General features: G+C 41.2%; 1 protein-coding gene across 4 annotated transcripts in view; it reads left to right on the plus strand.

Moving 5' to 3' along the window:
* The window catches only part of NOL4 (nucleolar protein 4), a 202,172-nt gene that overhangs the window by 34,620 nt on the left and 145,546 nt on the right, over window positions 1-22,006 (plus strand). For 3 of the 4 annotated variants that reach the window (XM_009331424.1, XM_009331425.1, XM_009331426.1), the window contains exons 2-5: window positions 5,217-5,366; window positions 15,945-16,056; window positions 16,566-16,678; window positions 20,701-20,833. In XM_009331424.1, coding sequence (XP_009329699.1) covers window positions 5,217-5,366; window positions 15,945-16,056; window positions 16,566-16,678; window positions 20,701-20,833 — 508 coding nt within the window. The remainder of the gene's footprint in view (window positions 1-5,216; window positions 5,367-15,944; window positions 16,057-16,565; window positions 16,679-20,700; window positions 20,834-22,006) is intronic. The other variant, XM_009331427.1, reaches the window with a different exon arrangement.

Below are 22,006 nucleotides of genomic sequence, written 5' to 3' on the forward strand. Positions count from 1 at the left end.
CCAGCAACTTTAGTCTAAAGCCCTCTTCACCAGCTTGGCAAGCCTATGACCAAAGATGCTCTTCCCCTTCTCTGACAGACGGACCCCATCAGCCCCTAGCAGACTATGTTTATTTTTTCCCTCAAGAAATTTCAACATGAGATGGTGCAGGTATTCTCAAGCAAGGAATTGCAAGCACTTTGGTTTCAGTGGCTTTAATTTTAAAGGCTTGTATTAAATTTTTTTCTCCTGTACAAAGTAACTATAAAAATGACAGCCTTTCATTTAATAGATCTTTTTGCTGTCTTGACTATCTGTTTGCTTCACTTGCAAACTTTTTTCCCTTCTTTACTCCCACTAGCCCTGTAGGTTCCACCTCAATAAAAGAGATTGACTCTCTCCTCAAGCATCCTTGTTCAAAGGGATCCTTAGCACTTTCCGAGAGGTGCACAACTCTCCGTAAAAGTCACTTCTGTCCAGAAATTTATCCTTTGTGTAGATAGATATCTAACAACTTTAATCTCAGAGTGCAAATGGAATTTGTAGGGCTGAAAATGAAAAGGAACATCTATTTATTTGTATCCTAATAACATAAGAAGATCACTGAATAAACATAAAAACAAGAATAAACAGAAAACCCTGCAATGCAAAGAGTAAAATTAAGTAGCTTCTCACTGGTAGAGATTGAAACCGTTCCAGCAGCTATAAGGATGAATTGTATTTTGGCAGTGCCTGTCACGCTGTTGGTCAGAGAGGAATCTGAGACAACTGGTTTAGAGTAGGGGCATACCTCTGTGGTGGCTGGAACAAGTGGGATGAAACTCAGCCTAACAGATTTAAGAGTCCATGTCCAATTCTTAAAGAGAAACATTCGTTGAGGTTTCCATTCCTAAGTCATTATAGAAAGTGGGGCTTGGACTCTTGCCATGACGAATGAAAGTCCTAAAAATACCTCAGTGATTTATAAATATCCTCCTTGCTATTCCAGAGTTGTTAGTACCCAAGTCACTTTGAAAGTGACATTTAAGCTTCTCAGTCATAGAGTTATCAAGAAGGAAGTCAATTAATATCTGGTCTATCCAAAACAGGATTTACTCAAACTATCCCTGACGGATATTTGTCTAACTTGGTCTCAAAATCTTCCTGTGACAGGGATGCCACAGCCTCCCCAGGCAAACTATTACTGTACTTGACTATCCACATCAATAGTGAGTTTTTCCTAATGTCTAATGTAAATCTCCCATGCTGTGGTTTAAGCCTATTACTTGTCCTGTCCCTTGTGGACATTTCATAGCCTTTCAGACATCTGAATAACATTGTCACATATTCCCTCATTGGTCTATTTTTAGCCTTAGCGGAGGCTAAAAAAATGTCCCCTTAGGCACCGTGAAAGTTTTTCACAGAATCATAGAATGGTTTGGGTAGGAAGGGACCTTAAAGATCACCTAGTTCCAACCCTCCTGCCACGGGCAGGGACACTTTCCACTAGATCAGGTTGCTCAAAGACCCATCCACCCTGGCCTTGAACACTTCCAGGGATGGGGCATCCAGAACTTCTCTGGGCAACCTGTTCCAGTGCCTCACCACCCTCACAGTGATGAATTTCTTCCTTATATCTAATCTAAATCTACCCTCTTTCAGTTTAAAGCCATTATGCCTTGTCCTATCATGGCATGCCCTTGTAAAAAGTCCCTCTCCATCTGTCTTGTAGGCCCCCTTCAGGTACTGGAAGGCTGCTATAAGGTCTTCCCGAAGCCTTCTCTTCTCCAGGCTGAACAACCCCAACTCTCTCAGCCTGTCCTCATAGGAGAGGTGCTCCATCCCCCGATCATCTTCGTCTTGCTCCAACAGGTCCATGTCCTTCTGATGTTGGGGGCCCCAGAGCTGGACGCAGTACTCCAGGTGGGGTCTCATGAGAGCAGAGTAGAGGGGCAGAATCCCCTCCCTCGACCTGCTGGCCACTCTTCTTTTGATGCAGCCCAGGATATGGTTGGCTTTCTGGGCTGCAGGCGCTCATTGCCGGGTCACGTTGAGCTTCTCATCAACCGACACCCCCAAGTCCTTCTCCTCAGGGCTGCTCTCAATCCGTTCTCCTCCCAGCCTGTATTTGTGCTTGGGATTGCCCCAACCCCTCTGCAGGGGCACACCTATCTAAAGCCAGTTTATAAAGTACAGCTGCTATGTTAATGCCTTTATCAAATAGCAATTTCAGGATAAAAGTGTAGTGTAGTGGCATATGGCAGAAGAGCCTGATACAACTGCGTCCACTTCAGAGACTTTATGGTTTAAATGGAGATTTGGGGTTGTATCATTTGCCCAGCTTTTTACTGGCTGGGATGTCAATATTGGGATATCAAAAGTCTCAGTAAGTAGCTACCTTATTCTCATTCAAATTACTCTTCTGGTGTATTGCTTCTGCAGCTAGGGCTTACATCTCTGCACAGCATTGCATGTTGCCAGATGGACTGAACAGCTTACTCGCAGCAACTCAGCAACTTCTGCAGCACTGCAGGCCTTCTGAAACAAGGTCTACCTTGTTGCCTTACACAACATGAAGCAGAATGAAGCCTGACCTAGTCATGTCCAGGCCCACAGACAAAGTTAGGATGAAGTTACAAGTAGAGATGTTAAGGAATAATACTGTCTTCCCCTGAAGCAGTTTCCACTCAGTGTAAACCATTTTTTTCCTACCCTTTTTGACTGACAAGGTTTGGAAAGTTTGTATTCATTTTCTGGCACTTCAGTTAGGAGGCATGACAGAGAGTTTGTGCAGATTTCACTTCCTTCTATTTTTAGAAGTAGTAGCAATGCTTACTGTTTTATTCAGCTGGATGGAGAAATGCAGCTTCAAGAGTGGGCCCACATCATGCCTACCTACCTTTGGGTATCAATGTCTGGGGACGGGGGTAGGAGGACCATCAAAAAAGAGCACTGCACACTATGGCCACCAAAAGCAGCAAATGAGTTTTGTTTTTGAGTTTCTTCTTTGAATGTATTCCTAATGTTTGCATGTGTCAGCTCTGCTGAGGTGGCATCTCAGGTTTTAAATTAATATTGTTGTAATGCATTTCTCTTTAATTAAAAAAGAGAGCTCCGCTGTAGGAAATTTCCTAAAACAAAACTCATTAGTAATAAACAGATTAAATCTTTATCAGTTAATCAACACTATAAACTTCTGAGTGTTCAAAGAGCGGCGTGAGATAACACTGTCGTCATAATAAGAGTGTTTGAAATCATTAGGGATCCCATCGTGCCGTTTGGGTGGTGAGAAAATAATGATTGAAGATGGGCCCCCCTACAGAGCTCACGTGTGAATTCCCCGAAAGATTAAATCTGCAAAGATCTGGATTTTATTTGGCCCCATCTCTAAAGCATTTTTTTTTTAAATAGTGGGCAAGAGTGATGGGCAATACCAAGCAAATTCTTAATGATGCTGATACCAGAACCTGTCGGGATGCCACAAAATTTTTGAGCTGGTGGTTAGTGAAATTTTAGGGACTGTTCAAAGGGATGGATCCAGTCTCTTCCGTCAGGGCTATGGCAATCCTCTCATCACGCACGGGAAGGAGTTCTGCTCTGGTCCAGCTGCCTCCTGGGGATAAAGAGCACAACCTGCTGTACAGATGGAAAGGACAATGTAACTTTGGGCAGGGACCTCTTTGCTGAAGGCTGCGGAGAGACAGGGGCATAGTGGCGCGGGACAGGACAAAACTTGTATGGCTGGTAGCATATCAACACCTCCTAACCCAATAACATTTGGAGTCATGCACATTTAGGAATTTATCCTATAGAGGCACTGACATTTTCCCCGTCACTACTGGGAATGTTTCAGAGCTCCTCTGTGTCACCCTGGGGCCTTCTTTGGAGCCACTGGGATTATTTGAGCTCTTGCCATGAACTCTATGAAAAATAAAAGTAGGTGGGCTGGAATAAAAATAGGGGCAGTGAGAAAAATAAATCATGTTTGTCCATATCCAGCAAACTTACTGGAATGGGTTAGCAAGAAGTTATTAGCAGGGGGGCGGCAACTGGGAGTCATATGTAACTATTGCCTTTTCATTTCTCATCTTTGGTCTTTATTTGGTCACCGCAGCAATAATTGCACGTGGTTTGTCACTAAAGGGTCGGTGTAAATCAGTTTTGTTGCGGCATGAATTTCAGCAGCAGAAATGGCATTATCAAACATGTTAAGTTTTGAATGCATTTATTGCTTAAAATACTCATTGAAGGTTAGGTTTCACCGTTGCCTCCAGAGGTCTAAATTCAAATGCTGTGTTGGAGTAAAAGTGAATTGGCCATTCTCATTTTATTCTTCATATACTTATGTAGTATTACAAAACACAGCCTGCTTGATAGATGCCTGCTCTGGAAAAACAGGAGTCCTAGTTCCTGCCCCTTTATTAGAACTGGATCCATAGACAGCTGTAAAACAAAAAAGACCTCTCATGGATGGTCCTATTTAAAAGGCGGGAATAGAACTGCACTGATTAATTTCACAGACATTGGAGACTGTTTCTTTTAGAAGTCTTTAGCTACCATGGCACTATCGCTTTTGAAAATCAGATGGTAGGTGTCCTCACTTTTCCGTCACATGTTCCAGTCGGGCATCTGTGTACAAAAATCACAAATTTTAAAAATATCTCTTTCTTTTCCTCATATTGTGATATGTCTTCATGTAGTATATTTTCAAGCAGGTTTTGCAGGGGTAGATTGTTTGTAACAACTTCCATTGTATTCATAATTACAGTCAGCTCTGTCACCTGTGAATTAAAACCTTTTATTAAATACCTTTATGAAATGCTAGGTACAGATTTACGGGGAGGGGAATGAGAGGATAAAAGAGCTGTTGCGTTCTTATTAACAGCCGCATAATGCATTTCTGTGCCACGTGTTTGGGACTGCCTCTGCCTTTGAATCTTGCTTGTGCATTTGGAGAAAGAACCACAGACACTTTTTGTTTCATTTTTTAAATATTGGAGTGAAAGATCACTTTCTATCAAGAGACCAAATGCCCTGGCTTGGCAAAATGGACTGCTTGCAGGGGTCCATATGATCCGTCTGATCATACAGCTTTCCTACAATACTGTTTCTGTCATTCACAGGGTGGGTGACCTTCAGATCTCAGTGGAAGGGTCTTTAACTCCCTGGTAAAAAAGGAGAATGCGTCCCATGATTATCATCATTTATCTATTCATCCCGTTCTCCTTACTTTTTCTTGTCTCTTTTTTTCTTTTCAGGATGGAGTAGGTGTAGATGAGAAGCTGTCTTTACGGCGGGTAGCCGTGGTAGAAGATTTCTTTGACATTATCTATTCCATGCATGTTGAAACTGGGCCTAATGGAGAACAAATCAGAAAACATGCTGGACAAAAGAGAACGTATAAAGCAGTAAGTAAAAAAACGCAGTGAAAAGTGTGAATTATTTGGGCTTAGTCACATGGCATGCGATTTGTGTTTTTTCCAGCTGGGTTAGTACCGCAACCCTCACCCTCAAATTTATTTCAGAGATCTTTCAGTAATGCATGAAAACATAGAGTTTAGAAATCACAGTTTCTGTGTGATAAGGACCAGATCCATTGACTTCAATAGAGATTTTCTCATTGGTACAAGCAGAGAATTTATTCTTTCTATAATGGTTTGACAATTTCTCTAATAACTGTATTAATTAATTGTTATTAAATGGATGAAGTCTTAAAGAAGGTTTCGAAGGTATTGCCACAAGTTTGCTAAATGAGGTGCTGTACTTCAGCATATGAATGAACTTGCTTACAGTTTATGCTGCAGACTAAGTATACTTAACGGTTTAATGGTATGAAAACTTGTAAATATCCTAAATTCAAAAGGCCAGAAAGCCATCCTACAAATACATGCCAAGGTACAATGAGAGAAGTATTGAGAGGGCAGCTCTCACACCTGCATAAACCAGCTAAGTAGAGAGAAATGATTATTTCTAAGATTTTTAATTGCACGTTGCTGCTTGACCTAACCAGTTCAGCCACTGCCTTAAAACAGCTATAAATAGCTTTTGTGGTTAGTGGCACAAATATAACAGTTTATTTTCTTACGGAGAACTAATGAAATATTTACTGCACTTTCCCAAGGTGCTTAAAATGTACGTGCTTGCCTGGATTTGGATGGCCAAACTTCCATGCGCAGGGCTGTTACAGTGCCAGGCATGCTCAGCGGTTGATCCTGATCCACATTGCCCAGCTGTTTCCAGCTGCTGAAGCTCTGGGGGCTCCCCCAGGGAGGGCAGGTCAGGCCATCCCAGCCAGGGCCTGTCCCACCACCCTGGCCAGGGCGCAGAGCAGCCGGGGCACCTCTCCCCATGGCCCCAGCGGGACGGGGCTGGCGGGGGGCTGCGCACAGGGCCCTGGGGTGACCTCTCACCCTGAAGACAGTGTTCTTCACCTTTAAACAACCTGCAGTCGTGTCAGCCATTTTTCATCAGAGGTCTCAAAATGTGTGGGAACTCCACGTTTCTGATACCCACATCTTCAATTTTAGCCGTAAGAAATAGCTGTTTTTCCATTACTGTTTTTTTCAGGTGTATAACAATCTTTACTTTGTATCTATGAATCCCTTCACAGATATTTTATTTATAGGCCATTTCAGATGGTTTGTTGTGGGATAAGCTCTTAGCAAGATTTCTTATAATTTATTCCCGGCGGTGTTGACCTTAAGACAGATATATGAAGGAAGACACCAGTCATCTGGGTGTGCTTTGTAAGGCTTGGAGTGATACTTCAGGGTGAACAAATACAAACTGTCTAAATTAATCTTAATCTGTCGCCTCAGCCTTTTTGATACTTGGTCTTCTCTTTTAGAAAGCATTAGAAAAGTAATATTTTCATTGACCTTTCTCCTTCTATTTTGTTTTACTTCAGTAAGCCGTTCAAAGGTATAGGTCACAAACTTTGTAGAATAATACACAAGTATAAGGAATGCTGCCAACTATAAATACAATACTTCAAGTCATCATCCTACAAATACATGCCAAGTATAATATTTACTACCGTAAGAATCTCATGATTCCAGGTCAGATAAGAAATTTGTTTATTGTGGACAGCATGAAAGACAACTAGTGTCTCTTCTGTGAGAACTATTTGTGCAGACTCAATAGCCTACACAGTAGTTTCATTTGATGTTAACTTTTACTGTAATTGAGACCTGAGCTTATTACGTTGTTATGAGCAGAGGATAAAGATGCCCAAATGTAAGTTTGTGTCATAACAAGAGTCTGCATTATTTGTGCATTCATTTCATTTATTAAAGGCATTGAGTCATATTTGCCAAGGACAGGATTCACATATATAATTTTTAAAGATTTCCATAAATTAAAAAAAGGAAACAAACTAATATCAGAACAGGCTAATATCAACTCCCGCTCTCTATCCCAACATGAGAATTAGGTTAAATAAACAGGCCTCAAACTCTACCAGACTAACTGGGGAAATGCATGCTCCTTTACTGGACCTGCCCATGAAAGTGCTGTCACTAAAAATGATGAGCTGTAGTGTCGGTCTGTTCCAGCAAGCCACGCGGTATCTCCTCCTGTGGCGCTGCAGGAGGAAAGTGGTAGTGTCTTAGGTAACCGTCTCACAAAACATTATACCCTAAGAGCTTTATAAATCAAACTGAAGTACTTTGGCGGGGTTTAATTTTATTAAGTGAATTGGGAACAAGATTAATTTAGTCTTGTTTCTTTATTCACATGTCAGAAGTGAATCATCCTTGAGATCTGTGAATGTATTTATCATGCATAAGTATTCACCAAATAGTTTGAGTGAACAATTTTTACAGGAAGGATGGTTCACAAACTGTATGCTACAACTGCTATTTGTTATTCATAATTCCTGGCATGGGATGATCACATTGCTTCTGCTCTCTGACTGGAAAACTGAAACATTTTAACAGAAAAATGATGGGGAGAAACCCACCACATTTTTGGTACAAAATTGCTAAACTTCTGAAGTTCCTAAATATTGTCATGGGTATTTGGTACCTGAGTATTTCTAAAAAATGAATGGCACAGCCCTAAGAATTGCAACATATTGATTTCAAGTAATTAATTTGCTTAATATGTGTGAGCCTCTATTTTCAATAGTGAACTTGCTCCACTCAAAATTTTGAATAGCACTCAAGCATGATTAGAAGGGTAATGAAATTGTCAAAGGTGACTTAATTAACTACCGTTTGCATTTATATGGAGTAGCAAACTTGGAATAGGTAGGGTCTTTTTAATTTTTGATAGAGTCACCCCACATGCTGGAGTGCTAAAATACATCAGTATGTCTCCCTGAAAGCGTGTTCAGAAGAGCTTACAAACTCGATTAGTGAATCTGTGATCTGCACTGACTTGTTTATGTTAACTGTGTGGAAACGAATGGCATTTTTACAATGGATTTCTGTGGGACTTCCTACAGTGGTGCTGCACAGGAAGATAAATAGGATGTGGTGCTTGGTACCTCTAAAAGAGCAGCGTATTGGAAGGGACCCTTTATATTTTAATTGGGGCAGCAATGTACCAAACTCAAACTTTGTGATTTCTTGGCACAAACCGTATAGATTAATTAGGAAAGCATCTGTGCTTCAATATTTAAGTTTAGAATAAGGTCCCATTTTCTTCTTCTCTGAACACTAACAGATTAGAAGGGATTTGTACAAAGTCTATGTAGATGATGGGGGAGAGTAACCTTGAAAATATGCAAAAAAGAGTGAGCTTCCCATTTAACTGGCAGGTTTTGTGCTCATTTCAAGTGCCCGACTAGTATACAATATAAGATTGATGGGCTGTTGTTCCTTGCCAGCATAACTGTAGGTAGATCTACATCAGCAAAAAAAAGACCTGGCTTATATAGTTCTGTAGTTCTATATATATAAAATGAAACCAAGAACTTTAAATCATACCTGGAGTACACCAGACTGAAGGAATACTTAATACGATGTTTATAATCTCAGCTAGTTCCCTGGCTCCCAGGGAAGTTTACAAACAGGGAAGACGTCAAGGGCCTTGATCTGGGAGATAATTCCCTCACAAAGGCAGGATATGTGACACAAGGCCCAGCCGAGTCTGTTGCTCAGCAGGGGCACAGGTGACTAGGAAGATGCGGAAGGTGAAAAGAGCATGTTCCTTGGTGCCAAGGAAAGCAGCGGTGCCCAAACAGATCCCTGCTTGTCCTGCATTCCCCCCGGGTCCTCTGCCGGGCTCCGTAGGAGGTGGGGTGAGATGTGCTGATGCAAGGAATTGGTTAAGCGGTCGGGAGAAGGTACCGAGGATCCTCGTAGGGGTGACTCTGCTAGCGCTCGCTGCTACAGCTCAGTGTCCTAGAGGAACTGCGTTGCTTTGGGACAGTACTTTTCACTCTCTGTCCTAAAGGACTTATTTCTGTATAGGCATCCCACCCTGAAAGGAGAACTGCGGTGTCAAAGTGGAGACGGGGATGCACAGGAGAGAAGCGTTCAGGAGAAGAATCCGTCTGGTGTATTGGGAAAGGCATTCAACAAGTGCATAGCTGGCTTTCTGTGCCTTTGCAGAGCTGCATTTCTTGATTTAAACTATTCAGCTGTGTCTAAAATTTAAATTCAAGTGCTGAGGGGTATATCAGAAGTGGGAGTAACTGGGGAAAGTTGTGGCTACAGCAGCAGCATAATGCAACAGGCTCAAGCTGTTAGGACAACTCTTTGTGATTCAGTGTAAACCAGGAAAAAAATAGCCTTATTACATTTTTCAAGAAACTCAAATGGCCTCCTCTCAGGCCCAGCTATGGGTACAAGTAGGCCAGATTTAGTGATCAAGCCCTGTATTTCAGAGAAGATTTTATCTTCCTTTAATATTCTTTAAAAAGATGTTAGATTTTCATTCATTTAAACAATAGACTATGAAGAGTAAGTGCCTCACCTTTGTATGTTATATCTGGACAAAGTTGCCTGTAACTAAGTGAATCATCTATCTGAGAACTGTTTGTGTAACTCTTGTAGCCACCTTAAACACCTTAAATTCTATATGCATATTCTACTCGAATATTTTTTTTTACCTGTGAAGGATGATCTGATGTCTGCCTGTTGAGCCTGCGTAGCTGCCGTTCAAAGCCTTGAAACGTTACAGCAGTGCACTTGAGTTGTGAGTGAGGGTTGCGATGTCTGAGCAGGACAAATGGGTCAGTTAATAAAATTCCCAACCCATGAATGAAAAAAGAGCACTGGGCTGATGAGCTGGAAGAGAAGCAGGCTTGTAAAACATGTGGGAGATACTGATCTGTCAAGGGAAAGTAGCTTGGGGCAAGGCTCTGATCAGATAGGTAGTACATAGATACAGAACATCTGAGGCATAACAGGAGTCTGTTACGTGTGGGGCAATATCTGGGGTCCTGTGCTTCATCCAGCTGTTGCAGTAATAAATGTATCTTGGTTTGGGATCAGGCTGTAGAATTGCCTCCCTCTTTCCCGTCACCCTTAGAGAAACCCTCTTCAGATTGTGGAACATGGTGTAACATTTTTCCCCTCCAAAACAAAGAATGTGCTTGCGAGTCCCTTCTGAGCATCACAGTGGACGTGTTTTCCTCGGGGAAGAATTTTTTGACGGGTTGCACTGTGCAGTAACATCATCTCCTTCCAGTACAACTTCCCTGATCAAACAGGGTTAAAGCAGGTTTGGGGCCTGGCTGGTTTCCGTCCAGGGCAGACCTTGTCCTTGGGGAAGCAGAAGAATACGAGGTTTGTGCAGGGCCTTAACACGCTTAAATCCTTGCATCCACGCTGTTCCTGCGTGCACGGCAAAACAACCAAGTCCCGTGCACTTTTATTCTACGGGCTTGTTCTTGCTTCTTTGCAAAGGGCGAGTGTCGAGTGTCCTGGCAGTGGTCCCACGAGCAGGTGCTCCCCATCGCTTCCCTCGCAGAAAGCGGCTTCTGCTACGCAGGAGGGAAGGGAAGGAGAGGGAGCTGTGAAGCGCAAGTTTAGCACAAGAGGCAACAGCATTTTCCCCAGCATAGCAGGGTAGCGAGCTCTTGATAAAACTCCCAGCAGTAATATATATCTGCTTTCCTATGTCAGCCTTCTATTCTGACCTCTTGCTGAGGAAAGGAGAGGACTTTCCTTGGCTGGTTTGCCCTCCTGTCATCAAGAAACCAATTTCTGCCACCTGGTTTGATGGCTGTGGGCCCAGGACAGATTACCATCTTCACTCTCTCTCCCTGTCTCTCTCTATTCTCTTAGAAGTCTTCTTTGGATCATCTTCCCCCCCTTAATTAAAAAAATACACACATGCAACAAAAAAAAAATCTCTATTCTGACACATCGTATCTTCCAGACTACACATACATCCTCCATGTTAATGCTTTAGGGGTTAATAGGTTTACTTGCAAAATTTCACTCCCTCTCCTCACACTTGTCTTTCCTGCTCTGCCATATGTGTCCTAAAATCTGCCTTTCAGTTTAGAGCTTGTTAATTTTCCAAATAAAAATGTACCTCTGAAAGCTACATCATCACAACATCCTGCACTTAAATCATCTGAATATTGGAGAGCACAAAGGAGACTTTGCCTGTTTTCTCTGCCTGCAGTGATGCAATAGGAATGCAATACGCTTCTCATGGACAATTAGGGCACGTATCACTTTTAGGTCCGATGTAAATCAGATTACATGCTCAGGTACTGGATTACTTACCTTGTAGTAGTTGTGCTCTTCATGGGATACAGGAAACAGCATATGGGTTAATTATAGATCTAGAAGGCCTTCGTTGTTGGGTGATATTTTGGATGGGTTGATATATGTCAAATTCTATTATATTGTAGACTTTTTGTGAACGGTGAAATAAGATCATAAAAGTTTTGACTCTGAAACTGCTGAAGTCAACTCTGTTTTTATTTTCCTCTGAGTTCAGAGTTTAAATGAAATATGTGTAGGTGCACGTGGACTGTATTCTTAGGAAATGTTCTGCTTCTTATCCTGTGACTTCTGGGGCTAAAACAAACCCTGTATGATTTTGGCACTCTTTGCTTAATGCTCCAGATGTCTAGTTTCTTCCTCATACGATTTTTTTCCCTTTACCATGTAAAAAGCATTCAACTGTAAGAGCTGTACCTAGTATACAATACCTAAACACCAATCTGCTAGAATCTGGTTATTTTGTGATTTGTCCATGATACAGAATACATCCAGATACAAGATAACACATTTCTACAAGCAATAGAAGATATACTAATGTGCAATAAACCACTAGTAAGAATAAGGAATCACATAAGGATACTTCTAAAGCATCATATTTGAAAAAAGTATACTTATAATTTTTTTAAAGCAATCCAAGTAATTTTATCAATGTGGTAAATCAGCAGTGATTGTTCTTTGATTGGTATAGGCACGTGCATGAGCAGTTTCTTGTAAGTCAGTCATGCCAAAAATATGCTGGTCTGCATTGTTAGTGTGTGGATGTAAATAATGCTAAATCCCCCACTTCAATTTACTTTTCTGGCTTTATTTTTTCTTAAGATGTAGAAGTGTGTGGGTTTGGGTTTTTTGTGTGGAATTGTAATAAAACAATATTCTTTTATTGCAGCACATCACTGAATGAGATGGTCTGGCTATATTTTTTGTTAGCTCACGGCCTTGAGAAGAGAGCTAGGAGCAGGGCTGCTGAAGGCAGTGAGAATACACAGCATCAGTGAGGACTGAGTCATTATTGCTTTCTTTGAGATAGAATAGAGGACAGAAACAAATTTTCCTGATGAAGTCAGACCGCTGTCTAAGGTATTTCTGTACAGTTACTTAGAAAGTGTCATAGGCCTCCAGGTTGTGCTCTGAAATACTCGCATGCAAGCCAGCCCCGTGTACTACATCAGCCCAACCTTGCACACAAGCTGGTAAGCTCTGCTGAGGGGTGAAATATAGGATATTGTGTTCAGCTTTGTGCTGATTTGGTTAGAGAGCTTCCTGGCTACAGCTGGTGATAAGCCAGTGGGTTCGGAGCATGGCCAAAGTGAGCAAGCAGCTATCTGCATCTTACAAAGTAGATGTGCCCCTCTTTAATGAGAAAGGCAAACAGGAGTCTGCACTGTTGGGGGCGTGAGGTTTGGGGTTTTTCTGTTAGTTTTCTGGCACTGAAAATTGGAAAGAGCTTTTTGTGTATATTCAAGGAGCTGTGGGTTATGTCCTCTACATATTTCTTTTAACATGATACCTATTGTGTTATGCCAGGCTGAAGTCTTGGACTGTAAGTGATTTGATTCAAATTACAAAGTAAACAGGGGAGGAAGTTGGTGGAAACTGGTGTTATTTAGGGAAGGGCATCCTTAAAACTGTGTTGCAGTGGGAGGTTGGAGACACAAGCATCTGTTATGTGGATAAATTTAGTTATAAAACCCGGTTCCCTTATAGTCAGTGGAGCATACCTATCAAATCTGGGACCTAGCTCACCTGCTTTCCATGGAGGATTTTCATCTTGTTGGAGCAGAACTGTAGTTTTGACAGACATGCTTGATTAGAATAAATGGAGCATTCCTACCAAATGCAGGCAACTAATGAATCCATGGGTAAGCTCCATTAATTTCAATACGGTGTTAAATGTGTTAAATGTTATGAGAGCGAGGTTGCTGTGTATGTGCACTTACCAATTTTCTTAATGCTAAATTGTAGCTGATTTTAAGTTCTTTTTTAAAATTCCATAAAGCATGAGTATAACCAATGTTTTCATATTTAGAAAGGTAAATAAGCATCTGTTCTGTGGTGTAAAAAACAGGAAAAATAATCTGAAAATATTTTTTGGTAGGATCTCCCATTCAAAAGTGGCTTCATTTAGTGCCTTCATTTTCAGATAAATTGTTTCAGGCCCAGACAAAATTTTTGCCAATTTTCATCACAGAACAAATTTTGCATTTATACTCATCCCCTTCTCCCCCCCCCAAAATAAGATTTCTGTTATATAGGAAAACAACAACAATAAACAGCCTAAACAACAATACCATAAACAGGATGATATAATTTGCGTTGTTATTTTACAATGCATCATTTCCTGTGTATTTCCATGACTCATGTCACATCAACAAACACTAACTTAAACTCCACCTATTTTCTAAAAAAATGTCACTGATAAATTTGGTCCATGGAGTTTTAGGAAATGTAAGTTTCAACATAGGGTAGATAGGTGGCATGCCAAGGAGAAGAGTGTAAGAGAGTTATAACAGGCCATTCCTCCTCCTTTTAGCATCCTTGTGAGGAGCATGAGTGATTTGCACAGTATTTAATCCCATTTACATCCAGTTAAATAAAGGTATCTTGTCCTTTCTGTATCCACACTTTCATACACCCCACCTCCATCTTTCTGCACTTCCTACAGAGACTTGCATCAACGCTTGATAGGAAATCAAATCCTGCTGTAGGTTTTACAAGAAGGGAATACAAGCAGATATCAGTTGACTCTTCTTTTAGTCTCTCTTGCTGGAACTTTGTCTTTGGGGATTATCTCCATTGCAAGACAACCACCTTTGCTGGGAAAAGAAAGGCTAGAGATTCCTTACAACACTTGCACTGTTCAGTGTATATACATAACCTTACATAATGAATCACAGAAAAGCCATGGCTTTGCCTGGTAATGTCTTGACAACATCCAAGTTTGGAGATTCTTCCACCCATCTGGTAAACCTGCTCCAGTACATTGGCCTCCTAGAGAAGTTTTTCCTGACGTCCAGTTTGAATGTCCCAACCCGCAGTTGGTGGCTGCTGTCCCTGGTTATACCCTCTGAAGAGTTTCACAGGATCATAGATTGTCTCCACAGTTTCTGTAACTCCCCTTCAGGCAGTGCTGGGCTGCAATTAGATCTCTCCCTGCCTCGTAACCTACTCTTTGCCAGACAAAACAAATCCAGCTCCCTTAACCGCTCTGTCAAGTCACCTGCTTTAGGCTTCAGCTGCCATGGTGGTCTGCCACAGACCCCTCTCCTGCTTCTCAGCAGCCTTCTTGAACTGTGGAGGGGAAAGCCGGACACATTATTTTAGGTGCTGTCTTACCAGCACTGAGCAGAGACTTTTCTTGATCTGCTGGCTGTACGCTGAAAGTGGCCAGTATGAGATTTGCTTTATCTGTGATCAGAGAGTATGCCGTTGGCTCATTTTCAGCTTGGCACCAATGATCACCTCCAGGTCCTTTTCAGCAAGGCAAAAATGTCTCTAAAGATAGATGCACCCTTGGGGAGGGGGAATGCAATCTTTAAAACCAGCAATAACTGCTTTGTCCTCTCCCCTTTCAAGAAAGAAAAAAAATCTCTCTGACACTTCCTTGCGAGTATGTAGTTGGGAAGAATGATAATGTTGGAAGGATGATAATGTTGAAAGGAGGAAACAGCCAAAATCTGTTTTTTCAAGGTATCTCCAGGTAAAGCAAAGTCTCTAAAATGAAGCCACTCCTAAATTCTGTAACTGTTAGTAAAAATAACTTATTTACCCTACAGTATTAAATCACAAGCTTTCCAAGAATATTTTTGCAAAACATTCAAATACGAAGTTAAAATAGCAAGGAGGCTGTCATCGCTGCTAATGCATTGAGTCCTGTATCTGTCTACGTATTGTTACAATAAAAATAAATAGAGCACATAAGCTCACTTTCTTTTTTCGGTATTGGCTATAAGAAAAAGGTCGCTTTTCAACTTTTTCTAAAAACATCCCTCAGTGGGATGCCTGTTATGTATGGATCTTTTTGCTGAAAGGAAACTGAAAAAAACTAAACAGAAAACGAAACCCCTTTTGATATAAGTGAAATTTTGTTCAGTATTGACTATTATTAGCCAATAGATGATAAGTAGGCAGATTGGATAGATGTTTCTTGAAATCCTCTGTAGTATGCAGGACATGCTTTCATTGTGCTTCCTGGCATTATAAGGTAATATGCCTTATTTGGAAATATAATGATCAGTTCTGTTAAATCATGTTCAATCAGCTTATATAATAACACCTATATTTTGTTATTCATTTCAGATTTCAGAGACCTATGCCTTCCTACCGAGAGAAGCGGTGACACGATTTCTAATGAGCTGCTCAGAGTGCCAGAAAAGAATGCATTTAAACCCAGATGGAGCAGATCATAAAGGTAGTTTTAGTGTCAAATACTGGGATGTAAAGTCATTTTATTCCTAATACCCATTTATATTTTCCTAGCTGAAGTGAGGGTTCATAAAAATTTGGTAGACTGGAACAGTTCAATAAGTCAGATCATCTTATTTACTTAAGCTGGAAGACAGTGAATCTTCTGCTTTCACTTAAGGATGGAGTGTAATACCGTATGCATCCTCAATAGAAAGATGATTTTATCTGGAGGAAATAATTTATTTTGCTATGGAAATGTTTATATGAGGGCTTAAACATAAGGAATAGGTAGGGTGCACGTGCTGTAGTCATTTAGGGTAGAAGAACTCATCACTTTTCAGGGTTTGAACTTGATTTTCTTTTTTCTACGGGAGACTTCCATCTGTACAGCCTTCAAGGAATTGAAAATGCCAGAGAGAACTAAATGACATAGCTGTCTGACTTTGACTGCAGAGTAGGCTCAAGTAGCCTCCACAATTAATATATAATGCATAATAAATATTTTTATTGCAGATAACGGAAAACCTCCAACTTTGGTGACCAGTATGATTGATTACAACATGCCAATTACTATGGCTTATATGAAACACATGAAGCTGCAGCTGCTAAATTCACAGCAAGATGAGGTAAAACCTGAAATCTTTTAAGTTTGTTTTTCTCTTCTTCTGTGTTCTTTGGCGCTTGTCTTTGTGGTAGCCAGGAAACGGAACTGAAGGTGATTGTTGATCCCATCTTTATAATTTTGTTGCTAAAATAGTGAGTCTGAAACCAAACCAAGGCTGTTTGCAAGTAATCAGGTTGAGAGAAGATGTCATGACTTACCACCCTTCCATGGTTGGGGGTAATATGCTGTACTGCTTCAAATTACCTGAAGGTGCCCTTTTACTGTCTGGAGCAGCAGAAGGGTTAAGGGGGGTGGCATGTGCACCCGAGACTTAGTGCTGTGCTCAGCAGTGACTTTCATTGTCTACTTCTGGAAAGCAATACCATCAACAGCTGAAATGAATGGCGTGGTGTTCTCAAGGTTAGCAGCCAGGATGCAACACATTATAGTGAGATAGATAGAAGCCCTGGCAACATTAGTTGGTATCTTTAAGGCAAAAAGCTTGATAAATAGGAGTAGGGGTTGCTTTTGAAACTTTGAACAAAAAGACAGAATCAAAAAGGAAGAGAAGAGGGCTGAGAATCAAGGTTCTTCAGAGAGAACTGGAGTTGAACTGCATTTATTTCTTCTCAAAAATTATTTTCTTTCTGTGATTTATTCAACGTTTTACCAGATCTTAAGAAGTGCTTCATCAGTTGGATGGCACCTACCAAATTATTTGTAATAAATTGATTTTGCTAGAAATGTGTTCATTTACCATTTGAGCTGCCAAATCTTTAGAAGCCCGGCTATGTGCCAGCCAAAAAGCAATCCTGCATGCTGTGTCCTTCTGCCTGACTACAAGAGGTTTTTTTAATAAGGAAAACCTTCAAAAACAACCTTAGCAGCTGGATTATGTCAAAGACCCTGACTGACTCCTGACTTCCGTGGAATCAGCCAGATTTGGTTTCATAATAAGTAGATATGGGCTATCGGTGGAGATTTATGAATTATTCAACACCCCATAGAACGGGGATTTCATCACTCTTCTAGAAATATCAGGATCCTTGTTTCGCTTTTGCCTTTTTTTTAATTGTGGAGGGTGTGGGGAGAGATCCCCTAGTCTTTGAGTTCTTCATGCACAAATACAGCCTGGTCATCTTTCCCTCCTATTGAGTCTCCCCTCTGCGTGCTGCCCCTTTTCAGGAATCTGGCAGCAGGGTTTCAAGCAGCAGGAGAGAAGAGGCTTTATCCCTGCAGTAGCCTTAGGAGTTAAAGGAGTCTGTTTTTTCCACTTCCTCCCTTTGAGAATTACTCCTCCCACAACAGGGTCAAGGGCTCATGCTGGATCAGGGCCACCTGCCACAGTGCCTCTACAGCCCAAATGTTTCGGTGTAGTCTTTCTGGTCTGATGACTGAAATTTGCATTAAACCGTTTTTTTGTCTAGATGAACCGGTGGAGATGATATATATGGTGGCAGCAGGAAGCAGCATTGCCTGGTGTCTCCCTGCCCAGCTTGATTTTGCAGCTCTAATGTTACTGTGTATGAAATGTTTGTAGCACTGGATTTATGAAGATAAAAGTAATTTTTGATCTGTTTTAGTAATAATGTCTTTGCCAGGGCAGAGTGGGCACAAGGAAAGTTCTCAAGATAATCTTTACGTCTTTTCTCAAGGCAGAGTTTTGCTAAGAATTTCTTTTTCCTTCGGGCTGTACATTTGTTGCACTGAGAACAAAATGGCACTGAAAATGGTGTAGCACAAAGCAGGAAGATTTTTGGTGCATACATTCAAGCTATTTAATGCACTTAAAAAACATGCTTGGGTTTGTAAGAAGGCTCTATTTGCAAGGTTTCATCAATCCTATCTGTATTCTTGTGGAGGGTGTGGAATTGAGACAGGAGTAAACTTGGATCCCACAACTAGCTAGCACAGTGACTGAAAGCCTCCTAATTCTCTCATCGTCAATTCATCATTTTGAAGCTGAGGCCATCGATGAAAGGGAAACAGGCTTCATCTAACATTCCCACACTCATCGCTGTGTGGGAATTTACAGCTGTGGTGCAAGCGGTACATAGATGCCAGTGGTTCCCAGCATCTCTCCCCATGCCTATGTATCCACGCAGATTCAGATAAAAGTTTACACAGTTTGGAGAGTGAGGTGGAGATATTCCGCAGAGTACTGTAGGCAAACCCAGGCTGCCCATGTGTGTTGTTTTATACCTATGCAAGCATTGGATAGCCAGAGCTCCCTTTCTGGGAGCCCATACAGATTGCCTAACCTCAGAAATGGAAAATGTAAGCTGCTGCTTGCTGGTTCCTGCAGGATTCAGTGAGAAATACCACTGTGTCTTAACAGAGGCACAGCCCTCCAGAAGGTCTGGGGGAGTTTGTGTTCTGATCTTGCTCTTTGAACAAGCAGTGTGCGTTTTCCCTAAACTTCAGAACCAGCTCAGTGTGTGCCTTGGCCCCATCTGTCTGGGGCAGGAGGCTAGTGGGCACCACAGTTCTTGTGTGAGGGCAGTGTTTGGGTGTTTGCTGCTGCTGTAACTGGGGTGCTCCCGCCTTATCTGGGCAAGGCAGACAGGTGCCCGCTAGAGAAGCCCTCGCTCTTCCATTTAGTTTTTTACAAAACTTTGAGAACAAGGTATGTTTGTTTCGTTATTTGTCATTGTCCTGGTGTGACGGTGCAGAACGGCATCGCCTTGCGTGTTGTCCCACTCTCACTCCTGAATGGCATTTGGCAGTACTTCATCCCAGTTTAACAAGAGTCGTGACTGCAGGGAACCTGCCCTCCGAAAACGAGAGAAATGTCCATGCAAGCTGGAAACATCACTGAGACCCAGGAGAGGAGTTGATTTAAGGGCCACTCAGAAAGAAGAAAGCAGCTATGTTAGTATCTGTAGAAACCAGTTCACAACAAGTACACAGTAAATCATATTCTAAAGATTGCTATTTTTCTAGGTCAATTCTGGTGAGCAACCCAGAAAAATAGTCAGAATCCTGTCAGTTCTGTTTTTGTTTAAAAAAAAAAGTACATTAATTGGAAAAGTACTTTAAACTGACCTTTAGGGGATACAAAATTATCTGCCATATTTTTCTCTATGTTCTTTAAAATGCTTTTCTTCATAACAGGAATAATTATCTCAGAAAAGTTGTTACTGAAAATATATCACCTTAGGTTTGTACGTCGGTTCAGGAGTTTACAGAGCAAGGCTTGTGGTTGCTTAATTTTTAATCCATGAGTGGGCACATGAACTTCAGTGGGACTGAGACAAGTGATGTTAAACATGTATGTGAACATTTGCTGGACTAGGTCCAAAACTGTTTTGCTTTTATAAATGGGGACAGAATATTTGATCGGGACTTTTACTTTCTGCCCTCTGCTATCATCCCTAGTAGATGCTCTGTAATTAGTCTTGATGGATAAATCATATTAAAGATGGGTAAGGTAGAATAAATTTGAAGTGATTCTTGTGATTATTTACTTTGGTTTGCCATTGACTGTCATTTGAACATGCTCAGAACTTTTATAAGCTTTATAACTTTCATAGATGCTTCTTTAAACACAGTAGCAGTGTAAGGGTGACATCATGGCAAGGGAATTTGGTCACGGATTCTTATTAGGTCAAGTTGCCATTCGGAAATACCTTACTGTGAGTGGTCATCACGGGGTTACCGACCTCGCTTGGGAAAGGTAGAGGATTCAGGCAGGGAATGTGGAGAGCTCTCCTCAACCAAATTTGAATAAGAAGGACTTGGTATGGGGTCTCTGGTTACCAGCCCTCTTTTGCAAAATACTATGGAAACAGTTACAAGAGTGCCGTAATGGAGTATCCCCATAGTTGAACAAATTGCATTTGTCAGATTATCATATCACATAAACGCTGTGTTTTCCTTGCTCTTCTCTATGTGCTCTGCTTGTTTGCTTATATACACAAAGATTTAGCATGATTACACTCCACACCAGGAGTGAGTGAGACAAACAGGAGCGAGTGAACTGCACATATAATGTGAACAGCGTACGAAGTTTTCTGACACGTCTCTGAAATTTTCCATTTGCAGGATGAAAGCTCTATAGAAAGTGATGAGTTTGATATGAGTGACTCAACTAGGATGTCAGCTGTGAACTCCGACCTCAGCTCAAATCTGGAAGAGAGAATGCAAAGTCCTCAGAACCTCCAGGGCCAGCAGGATGGTAAGGCTCTCGTTTCGTACAGAAAATGCGGTATTGCCTTGTCTTTTTCCCATTCTGTACCTTCATTTAGTACCTGCTGTGTCCTTTTCTTCATAGTGTGTTTCATTAGGTAATTTGAAATGTATGTTCCCTATGTCTCAGCATGAAGAAGATGGAGTTGGGTTTTTTTGCAGGCTAATTTATTTGTTGCTTAGGCAACAGGTGAGTGCTTAGACTGCTATATGTTAAGTATTATTATTTTACTATTTTTCTATATGTAGTGTGACCATACGCAGGCATAAAAGGAAATGAAACTCAAACCTTTCTGAGGAAACCCAGAAGGCTGAGAAAGTTGTTTTTACTGGTTGAAATGAGGGAGAGGGGTGTGACAGAAGCATGGTTATTTGAGAGCTAGGAATTGGGATGTGATATTCAGAAGAAAGGATGAAAAAGACAAACTCCAATAGGGAAATAGGGGTAAAAGAAGAGAAAACAGAACGAGCGGCATTGTAAATTTGAATGTTAATTATTTCTAGGTTAGTTACAACACAAAGCTGATTTGTTGGTGAAAGAGATGGAAGTTTTACTCTGCATAGAAGATGCATAGATGTGTACTCTTTGATTTCAGCCCTTGTTGTAGAACAAATTAGATGGGCCTGGTTTGGAATGAACTTTCTCCTTGGCTGTGGAGCTCACAAAGAGCTTGTCCACTACAGACTGCGACAGTGGCTTGTGAGTGGCACGTGAATGTGCAACACCCAAAGTGCAGGTCTATTCTATTGCTATTAGAAACAACACATTGGTATTCTGTACTTGTTACCCCGTAATTTCCTGATCACGTGTGCCAATTCAGAAGTGCTTCTTATATTTCTCCTGAACACTAAATACATGGGGTTTGACAGTTAAGCTGGATTCTTTCCACTTTATGCATCGTGGTCAATTGCTAGCTGGTAAGCTATTTAGGTGAGAATGGGTGTGCTGCATAGTGGCTGATAGGATCTGGTGATGGGTAGGACCTTCTGCTGCGTTGCTCTCCAGACAAATAAAGGAGGAGGATGTCTATGATAATTCGGTAGGCCAGATTCTAATCACAGCTGCCTTTTGTCTGAGTGTCCTCAAGCTATCACAAAATTTGTGCAACTTTTGACTTAATTTCTATCTGCGTATGTTCACTAAAGGAGCAGTTCTGATGCA

This window comes from Pygoscelis adeliae, unplaced genomic scaffold (assembly GCF_000699105.1).
Source record: "Pygoscelis adeliae isolate BGI_AS28 unplaced genomic scaffold, ASM69910v1 Scaffold108, whole genome shotgun sequence".
In the NCBI taxonomy this organism is placed as follows: domain Eukaryota; kingdom Metazoa; phylum Chordata; class Aves; order Sphenisciformes; family Spheniscidae; genus Pygoscelis; species Pygoscelis adeliae.